The sequence below is a fragment of the Amblyomma mixtum genome, chromosome 8 (assembly GCF_055824585.1).
Source record: "Amblyomma mixtum isolate Tamu chromosome 8, ASM5582458v1, whole genome shotgun sequence".
NCBI lineage: Eukaryota > Metazoa > Arthropoda > Arachnida > Ixodida > Ixodidae > Amblyomma > Amblyomma mixtum.
In genome coordinates this window covers 126,753,831-126,764,641 of record NC_143019.1, presented here as the reverse complement: position 1 = coordinate 126,764,641, position 10,811 = coordinate 126,753,831, and the positions used below count along the sequence as shown (strand labels likewise).

At 44.0% G+C, this 10,811-nt stretch overlaps 1 protein-coding gene across 1 annotated transcript in view; it reads right to left on the bottom strand.

The window, feature by feature from the left end:
* Positions 1-1,312: 1,312 nt before the first annotated feature.
* LOC149334257 (uncharacterized) overlaps positions 1,313-10,811 on the bottom strand; it is a 28,729-nt gene continuing 19,230 nt past the window's right edge. Inside the window, exons 3-10 of the mRNA XM_089557894.1 lie at positions 10,769-10,807; positions 10,598-10,633; positions 9,349-9,445; positions 5,114-5,218; positions 4,054-4,103; positions 3,868-3,903; positions 3,149-3,305; positions 1,313-1,488 (exon numbers count right to left, since the gene is read on the bottom strand). Coding sequence (XP_089414020.1) covers positions 1,313-1,488; positions 3,149-3,305; positions 3,868-3,903; positions 4,054-4,103; positions 5,114-5,218; positions 9,349-9,445; positions 10,598-10,633; positions 10,769-10,807 — 696 coding nt within the window. The remainder of the gene's footprint in view (positions 1,489-3,148; positions 3,306-3,867; positions 3,904-4,053; positions 4,104-5,113; positions 5,219-9,348; positions 9,446-10,597; positions 10,634-10,768; positions 10,808-10,811) is intronic.

Below are 10,811 nucleotides of genomic sequence, written 5' to 3'. Positions count from 1 at the left end.
TGAGAGTTCCCCCTCCTTCCAAAATTCCGGTCCTTCCTCTGTACCCCGTCCCTTAACAAAATAAATATCATAGCAAGGAACATGTCTGGTGTTTCCGTGTATTCAATAACTTCAAGCGGTAGAAGTATCAGTAGTAGTAGTAATAAACTTTGTAGAGATCAATTTTTTTTATTGGTACCTGTTATGGGCACTCACCACTGAGAGTTTCGCACTCGAATGTCTGCGTAATCATGGAAGGAAAATACTGGTCAATAGAACTGGACGAATTAGTTAAATCCCGAGTAATGAGCGCATTTAGTGCTACCGATGTCAAAACTGCACTCGGACTTAAGCTTGTTGCCGTCAGCGGCGCTGTTTTAGAAGATCCAGTCGTGGAAAGCTAATCTGGCTTGATTTTTTATGGCAGAATTTGTCACATGGTCAAAACAATGCTGTTCTGGTAATATAAAATACGATCAGTTTATTGAAGATTTATCTTGGTGAAAGGGCACCAGGTAGATACGCACACTGGTCACAAAACAGCCGCTTTATTTTGCAACATACGAATGCCCATGCATCCAAGCCGTTGACGCTCGCCGCCTCCTGGCCATCGATCCGTCTGGCAGAAGGGATCTTCTTCTAACCTAAATTGTATTAAGGGAGAACTGTATTAGTATGAACGTAAAACAGCATTAGCGATGCAGTGCTCAAAATAGCGCCAAGACAGAGAAACAACTCAAAAGCTAAACTTGCACACAATCACAAAGTGAACAAGGGAGGGCAGAGCCTCAGGTGCTTGCCAACGTTTCGAGAAGAGGAGATATCTTCGTCTCGGCTTACGTTCAAAGACATTTTCACTGGCGTACTTGCGAGAGGGACTCTTGCTCTGAGCATGCGTATACTACACGCTCCTTACATTTAGGAAATTGCGGCAATGAAACGTGTAATGTTAAGGCTTTTGTAGTTTGCGTAGCTACCAAAACTGCAAGTGTTTACACATGTAAAAAAAAAATAACGGGAGGATTACGAGTGCGCGACCTCGGGGTTTGAGCGTCAGCTGCGGTGTAATGGGTAAGTACTTTTCACAGAGGTGTTTTTTTCTCCTAATTTCATACATCGAGATCGGAACTTGCCGAGGACTGCAGCGGTATTCTGTAGTGAACGTTTTTAGAAACCCTGCTTAAAGCACTGGCAGTTAACCTGCACGTCTGTTAAGGGATCCTATACAGAGCGTATAAACTTGAAAACCTTTGTGAACACGGTAGCACTAACAAACTTAGGAGGCAGATGCGTTGAAAACTAGGTTTGCCTTCAAAAAGGCGCAGCATGCTTTCTAGAGCCTCTTCGAAGTGCACAGTCCTAACACATCCGGGAACTGGGCCTCGGAACGCTTGTAGCCATCCTTGTCTGGCGGTGTGCTTCGACCCAACCATCTCCCAAAGCCGAGGCGAATGCTCAAGCCACTATGCCATCCGTTACCTCCCAGCCTCTCTTCATCTCCTTCCTCTCCTTGAAAAGTGGAGAGGGAGATTTTTATCTGCTGACTTTCGCACCTGCGAATCGAGGCAGGAGGTATGGGGCGCTGCGGACAACGACGCGGTGAATATAAGGAGCGAGCAAATGACAAGCACCGGTTATGGTTTGGGCTAGTGTGAGGGCACTAAAGTAGGGGACCTCACGCTATATGACAGAACGTGCGAGGCAAGTGCAGTGCAAGAAGAAAAGGGGTTACGTTACTGAGCAGGCGCGCTTCATGCAGTGTCTTAGAGCACTTAACACGGCATGACCGAGTGAAGAACAAAAAGTACTTCCGGCACCGTGCAGCTGCAACTACGTAAACCTGTAAGTATGCGATCTAGAGAGCGGAGCTAAGTACGATTCCATAAGCATAATGTCGTATACACGTCACAAAAATAGGAGAATGTATAAAAAATGCTTGGTGCATTACTAGGTTGGCCTTGTACGTGAAAACTGGGGTCGTTTGCAATTCGCGAACAACATCGGATGCAAGGAATCTCAATGCGGAGTTCTCGCAAATATAAGAAAGAGAAATTGAGGACTCTCTACGCGGTACGTACCAAATTGGACAGCACAGCGATAGGTGGATCTTTCTCGTCGGGCAGCTAACTATGCCTAGAACGTAAATTTTAAGGGAGGGGTGTGCTGCAGAGATTATGCCCAAAAGTGAGACGCTATAGATCCTCCTGTCTTCATGCCTTACTATAAGGCATAACATACGGTACCGCACAGAGAACAGCAACGTCACAAGCGCCTGTACTGTCTATGCTCTCGCTGTCTTGTAATGTGTTTTGCGCTGTGGATTAGAACAGGTGTCTGAGGGAACCCTGCGCCCCTCCGCCCTCCGCGGTTCTAGGATCGACCGGTTGGGGAAAGGAGGTCATTGTTTTGAGCCAGGAGGGATGAGCAAAAGGATGGGAAACATGGAAAAGCGCGAAAAGCCTACTGCTGCCCAAACAAAGAGAAATGCTTCGGTAAAGAAGCACAGCATACGGTAAGTGTCAAACTGGAAAGGACTAATAGCATGAGGGAATACTCTTGTGAATGCGATTTTGTGCTTAAGGTCGAAGGTTCAAGCATACCAGAAATGCGAAAGTGCAACGGAGCGTGGAATTTACGTTGATTGAAGTTTGGGAATCGCAGAGTAAAGCCTTGAGCGAAGTATGGTTGCAGAAGACCGAAGAACATCGATGGCAGCTACGCTTTCTGGCATTAGTATCGAAGAGCTTTGGCTCACACTGGCACAAGAGAACTAGCGAACTAGCGATACAGTGCTCTCAATACAAAAAAAAGGATAATAAAAAGCGCTGATAGCGGCACGAAAAAGCTAGAAGGTAACAACTGGAAACATTTGATGGGAAAACGCTGAGTATGGACGTGTATACTATTCTGCCATCTTGTGGCATGGAAAGTACGCAAAAAGCAGGCTGATCCAGCAACCCAAATACAGTATGTACGACAAGTGACAATTAAGCATACAGGATGGCTCAAAACAAAACCTTAAAATATTCTTTCTTCCCAGCTCTTGAAAAGCAAGCTTCAAAACACTTGGCTCCAAGGCAGACAAAAACACTGTGATGCCACCGCTTCGTACATTACAAAGAAAAGAGGTTTAGGAAAATAAGCAGGTGACAGCGAAATGTGAACTTACCACAAGTGATTCCTCCTAGCAGACCTGTCGCCGAACTTGTCAGAAGTGTCACAATGTCAATCCCGATGTCGAGCTTTTCAAACCCCTCAGCAATGGTGCATATTTGCCCCAAGGCGATTTTCCTGAGGTCGTTCTTCAAAAGGGTCTTTAACAAGCACTGAAAAGAGTTTTTACAAACAAACGGCTTTATTTGAACCTTATTTAGCTTTCAAGGGGCTCGAAAATTGTACACCAGCAAAGGTCACCAATTTAGCTGCTAACAAAGTGCTGAACTGGTGCTGGCGATGCATTCGCGTGCTTATATTTGAGATGAACTGAGGAGCATTCAGAAAAAAGCTTGTACCGGCTAGCAGATTCATGGCAGTGTATTTGCCTTAAGGAGCAGCATGTTTTAAACCGTGGTGTGAACTCCGCAGGCGTCCTAATATCCCTTGTCAGCTAAACAAGATTTCGCTTCTTTGCGTTGTCCACGATCTTAGTACTCTATTTAGAGCCAGTTCCTTCTAATGGGGTATTTGGATAGACGAAATGGACCTCATCATTCACTTTTTTTTAATATAGTAAATATAGCCTAAGTCGTAGCCAACTGTGAGCGTCAATTTTAGTTTCTTACGTCCTGCAGGACGGTAAGTGTCTATCCCATGGTACCGTACAGCAATCCATCCTCTCGCAAGTTCAGGCGTGCTCAAACATGTGGTAAAGATTGTGTTATCACTCACCTTCAGTGTCTCAAATAGCTGCTGATAAACGTCATCCTGTACAGCAAGAGAGTGAAATAAAAAAAAGTGTACTTATGAGTGGAGGAAAATCGTACAAAATCTGTGGGAAAAATACTTATGGGGCAGTTTTTTTAACATTAAGATTAAAATAAGAATGACATTATAAAGAAGTAGTGAAAAGTTTACCTCGGCAACTTCACCCGCTTGACACAGCACAGCCAAGTCATTGACGCACTATAAAAGAAAAAAGTTTATTACTCGAATTGTGCAGCCTCTCACAAAGCAGCGAATACCCATTTTGCAAACGTGCGTCAGCTTTAACCATGCTTGCACTCGTCTTCGTGCATAGCCACTTTAAAAGTGCCCCTGAGCGCATGTCACCGAGTTGTGAAGGCCACGAATGTTTTAGTAATTGCAACATTCATTTTGCAGCCGTCGAGATGGCATGTAAACCACTGTACATGTTCCATATACTTACTGTACTGATGTTTAGCCTAGCGAATGCGCAGGAACGCGTTAACACTACTAAATACGCACCGCAGATAACAGGATGAAGCCCTGAAATTGATGGCTAAAGATGAGTTTTGACGTTTATCTTCCTTTGACTCCTCCGTTGAGCTAAAAAGTGAACAATTTTGCATTTTCCTTCGCGAGAATATTCCCCGCTAATCATGTTGAGCGAGATTACGTCGAAGGCACGAGTTACTTAAGATCAATTCGAAGGGCTGTTCTGCTATGTACAAGGCTTGATGAAACATGGACAGCTTCAACAGGAGCTTAGTTTAAACACTGCAGGACAAATGACTCTACCGCTGACTTCCAGTTAAACCTATTCTACTTCAGGTGCGCTGCAAACTTGCTAAATTTATCCATCAACGTAAGTTTCTACCCCTGCCTCGTATGTTCGCCTTCTCTCAGACTCTATTCAGTTACCCTTAAGAACCATTGGTTATTTTCTCTTCGCAGTGCTTCTCCTTTTTGTATTTATATTTTACAGAAAATCTGCATGACAATTGTTCATAAACGCGCGGACGGCCCCTGTACTTCATTCCGCGTGAGATACGAATGAGTGGACGTGTCATATACACTGCAGATATAGCCAGTGTCATTTTTTGGTTATTGGTTTAAGCATGAGAACTCGCGAACTCGAAGTTAAACCAATCTCTTAGCGAGACTAAACAAGAACAATGCTAGCACTGGTTATCAGTTTCGTTGAGTCTTGCGGAATTATTGCTTCATCTTATCTTGCCAAGCAGTCCAATGTCGGCAGTAGTAATGTGGATGGGATCCTCACACGTTTCACTGGTAGCCAACCAGGGGCCACTTGTCGTCGTGCTGGGAACCACGTTGCCTGCATTTAACAAGCGCATTACTTAAGATACAAACGGAAGGCAACAAAATCATTAGCGATTTATGCTATTTTAAAATGATGTTAAATTTTGGAGCGGTATGTTATCCCAGTGGTTATCCCAGTATCCTATTGTTATTCCAACATGCCGCACAATATATGGCACACATAGTCTAGCAAACACGCTGCCCCGTCTTTTAAATAAGTTTCAAGCTGCAAACGTTGATCTTTCGCGAGCATGCCGCAAAGATATACATGATGTATGTGCTACTTTTTAGATTCACTGCTTCCTTATCTCTTCACTGCTTCTTTATCTCTTTCGTTTCCGCATAGTGTTGATTTGAAAAACCGAATTCCTGTTTTTCGATGACGTGTATTTTTCTGTTTCCTTTTTTGTTACCATTTTTTTGTTCACACTTCGTTCCTTCTCATTTTTTCTAATAATGCGCCAAACCATTTTTGATAACTATTGTTTGCATTTTGGGATGCTACTTGTCTAGAACATTTGTATGCTACCTGCTGCCCTGCAATGTAGGGGCCGAGTGGCACTGTGAAAAATCCAGGCGCTAACAAAAAACGACACAGAGGGGACACAGAGCTTACTAGCAACTACAAGAATTTTTATTCGGAAGCTTCTATATATGCAACAAAAACCACGTCAAGCCACGTCAAGCACGTCAAGCCACAAGTTCTGGCTTTTTTCCCTCGGCCCTTACCATGTATACATGAGAAATGAATTGAAAATTGAATTGAAATTGAAAGTTTATCGCTTATAATAATAGAATTGCTTCTTACGAAAAAAGATGCCTTTTCTCGAGAGCCTTATCTGCACATATCTCTGAAGAGTGTAATTTTCGATAGCGGCCAATTTCTCACGGTGCCAAAAGTCGCTCCGCTCAGAGCCTGATATAATATCAGAGGTTTAAGGAGAGAACGAGGTCTCCAGTAGCTTAGAAATAGGAAGTTTCCATTGCGGTCTTTGAAGTGGGTCCAAGAGAGCCTTTAATGTTGCAATTGTGGTAAGCCTAAGAAATCCAGGTCAGGAGAGTCGATCCACGGCCTCTGTTTAAACTCAGCGTCTTCTCTCGTTTAAGAAACAGAAAAAGAATATTGGTAAAACCCCACTCATGCTTGCTCTCTTCCTAAACAGATGGTTTCAGCCCAAATTTTGCAGAACTTGTTCACTTGCCCATCATTCTTTTTAACAAGCACAATAGCATTAGCGGGTCCTGTTCTCTCGAAAGCAGGCAACCGTGACTACGGCCAAGTGACGAAAGAGCAGGTGGCCCAACTACCACGGTGGGACAATGTGACTGGTCGAGAGTAGTCACGTGACCTTGTTACGCGATTACAAGTCGCTTACCGAGTCGTGAGCAACCTATCTCCCGTGACCACGGGCAAAAAACTAAGTAATCAGGGGTTAAAATACAGATCCAAACTTTCTGGCTGAAAAGATAGCAATAAATTACAGAATGACCCGTTCCGCATATATCAGTGTGTAAGCAGTATCCAGGCGAAGACAGGAGCGCATTCGCGGCAGCAATCCCTATTTTATCGCCTTCTACTCTTAAGGGTCGGTTAAGCATTGTCCAAGGTGCTGTTTAATGTTAAAATTTGAATTATATCTTTTATTCCGCATATAATACAAATGCATAATTGCCCATGACACTTCTGTACAGTTTGCCTTGCTTCCTCTTCTCTTGTTCTGAGCTTCTATCAGTTTACGTTTTACGCTGTTCAATTTTTTCTGGACATGTCAGAAGTGCGTAGGCACCCGCAGTGTCAGATCGTAAAAGAAAATTCTCGTCACTCAAGCTTCCTATAAATGGGCTTAAACGCAGTCTACGAGGTTTTTCACACTTTTGCTAGAGCCGTTATTTTTATCGAGGGAGGTCAGTTTTGAATTGCAATTGGAATAAAACATTCTCCCGGAGGTAACTCGCCCGCAATGTAAACAGCGCGCACAGCGAGGAGCATGGTGGCATCGAGCGCCACATTTAGCCTATATAAAAATGTTTCCTTTCTATATTGCCATGCTGGATCCTCAATGCCTTTCTGCAGGCCAACAGTTGCAAGTCTTCAGTATTAACGCAGTACTGCAACTCGCTTGAGACTTCTTTGCCGTTTGTGTCGGGTTCCGACCCTATTGAAACACCGGTTTCGCGGCAAACCGGAATTTGCCGGAACATATTGGTTTCATACCGCTCCGGTATCTCTCTCATACCAGCGAAACCCGTCCGGTTTGATGGCTATACCGGTTCATACCGGTCCGGTATCGATCCCAAACCGGACAGACCGCTCCGGTACGGAGCTCATACCGAACAGACCAATCCCGGTTCGAAGCTCAAACCGGACAGACCAGTCCGGTACGGAGCTCAAACTGGACAGACCAGCCTGTATTCAGAGCGATATGTGTTGCGTAGTTTTGGTGCTTGGTCTACAGATTGACTGTTGCAGGCCAGCAGATATTTTTTAGGGGGAGGGGGCGGAGGGGGGCAGCGTGCGCATAAGTGCGGTAAGAACACATACACGGTTTTGTTGAAAGGGCTAAAAAAAGGCTAAGCGTGAGCTGCGCAGTGGCAAAATATACAGTTTGTGCATGAAAGACGGGGGCTGCATGAAGGTAAATTGCGGGCCACCGCCATAGGGCTTCCCATGCAGCACCCTGACATAGCCAGGGCGGCTGTGTGCGGGCAAACGGCTAGTATATATCCGCCTTCGTTTGACATTTGACCGACGCTGTTCCCACTTCGAGTTATTGATCAATTCGCTCTCGCCCTACCATAAGCTTGCCGTCCCGGTTAGCTCAGTTGGTAGAGCGACTGCTCCGGTGAAGCGGTGGTCCCGGGTTCGAGCCCCGGCCAGGACGAATTTTTCTTTAACTACGAAGTTTCTGAGAAAGCTGTATAGCTTTCCTTTGTAGCCTTATGGCTACGTTGGGTGGATGTCAATGAGCGATTTGTCCATTATTAGAAATCGATTTCGAAGTTTTTTTTAGCCTTAAAGTACGCTCAAGAAGCTGCATTGAAGTGAGTGGTATCTTAGAACATAAAATAGCGCATAAAAGAAATAGGCCTAAGGTGAGCTCATTTGTCCCGCTTGTTTCATCTGCTCTTTGTCTCTTTGACATGCGCGTGAAATGTGGGGAAAACGGATGTAAAAGTCACAGCAGCGGTGACGTTAAAAGCGGTTCTTGCTCGATTTCAGGAGCAAGCGCAAAAAGATGACGAAATAAGGGAAAAAGATAAAGCAAGTAACGTTAGTGAGCTGTATCTCGCCTCAGATGCACCTGGTATTCTTCGTTCCAAAAGCGATACTTTTCATCAGTCTCAAATGGAACGTTAGAGCGAATTTAATTATTTAGTCATTGGTTTGTCTTCGAGTCTCCGACACGCTGTTCCCTTTTCTGAGCTTGGGGTATGCACGCCTTCTCAGCTATTCTTCAGGTGAACCCGAATAATATAATAAGGAGAGGGAAAAGTGCATGACGATAAACAGTTTTCAAATGGACTGAACTGAATGGTGGGCTGCGATTTTTGCGTTGTGTTCCTCAGCCGGAACCCTTCGAATGGCAGTCACATCAAGAACTTTCAAGCAGTGGGCAGCGTTAGTGCCACGACGCAACAGATTAAAATAAATACAGTTTACAAATTGAAGACACGAAATAGCAGCGATTCCTTAGATCCCTTCGAATATATCCCGTTGCATAATTCCCGTCGCATAAGTTTGAAAACCTATTCCTTTTATCCACTGGTATTTTCGCTCACTGGATACAATTTCATATCTTTAATAAGAGAAAGTATACTATATAAACTTAGGAGCTGCCTTTGTTTCATATCTGCCTCTACATTCTCAACCTGACTGTAAATGGCTGGTGGTCAACAAATTCTCATTAGCATTTCCAGCGCAGCTGTTTTCTGCGTAGACTTCAAACAGAACACTCGTTGAGCTGACCGCATTCATACAGGAAGTGAATCAGGCTGTAATTACTCCACAATGGCACAATGATGCAAATTGCTTTGAAAACGCCTTCCTGCCAGGTATTATGCAACGAAACCTACTGACAGCAAAACTCAATTTTTTTTGTGTACTAACGAATCAACTGAGTGCCACAAACAAAAAAAAACACTTACTTAAGCCAAGGGTGTTGAGGAGAATGGCTCCGACGCCTTGGAGTGCCGACAGAATGCCGTCTGGTGATCCGTACTTAATGATGCCTTGCAAAGCACACTGCAGCAGAATGACGCCACATTGTGGTACAAGAAAAGTTTTCATTTCTGCTTGGGCAAATAGGGTACTTTCAAGCCAAGCCACACGTTTACTGATTTACTTTTTGCGGAAACAAAGAAAGTAAAATGTAAAGCTAGTCAAGCATGCAGTGCCATAGAGACTAGAAGCTCAAATGATGCAATACTGCATGATTTTATGCGCACTCATACCGTGCTCTCGTCTCTTTGGTTGTGTGAAAAAAAAAACAAATAGAAAATATTGAGTAATCTTTAGACGCTACCACAAGGGCCTCATAAGTCGCCAGTCAGGATGTGTCAGATGCAGACCGACCCTTTTTTAATTCTTCGTTCTTTACAATGAACGGGATTTCGATGATGATGACAATGTCCGACACTATACAGTCAGTGGTGCCAAACAGAGCCTTATATTCACGCAGAGGGAGCGCCCGCCTGAAGCAGCAAAGCGCAGTCCACACTTGAAAGGCTGCTAAGAAAATTGACGGAATGCTTCCTGGACAAGTTTAGAGGTCATTGACGTAGCTTTATGCCGTATTTCGTACCTTCGACTCACGCTGCGTATGCACATAATAGAAGCCTCCACTGATGCGCACGCGTCATGAAGTCTCGCCAGTCGGTTTCTAATCGGTATCAAAAAGTTCATTTATATTAACGTAAACCTATGTCAAACCAGGAATATACTTGCTAAATTTGATTCTTTAGATTTCCTGGAAGCTTTTCCTCCTCCAATAATACGTGTATTATAATCGACACTATGTTGGAAAGGTGATGCAGATATTCCATGATATCAAACGCATGCTGAAAAACAACCTGGGCGTCCCACAACGGAAAGAAAAGTGTGAGTTGGCGGCTTGTACAGCCAACAGCCGGGCAAGAGTCTGAACTGAACTGTTCACTGTTCACACTGTGCACTGCGCAAAAAAATCGCCGACCGCTCTGTCCTCCATTGTTTTAAAAGCAGTATATGTGCAAGGTATTATACGCCGTATTAGAGCCTAAATGCGAATATAAAATTTATATCACGAGAAGGAGAAAATAACAAAACCGAATTACAATTTAGTGCTGAATGTATTTAACGCTTACTACTGTAAAAACAGGGCTGTGGAAACAAAAATCAAAACATGTCTGCACTTACGCCAGTGAACTTGTTAATAGCTGTCGTTACGGGAGTCTGCAAAACAAAATCATGAAAAATCTGTTTAATATGCTGATGAGACAGAGAACACATAAAATAGGCTTGAAGGGACATCGCCGTATTCAGATTACCTAAAATTTACGTTGTTCGTTTAGAGGCTAGTGCCCTTACCTGTGGGTTGGTGCAGTAATCGTTGTTTCCGCCCAGACACTGA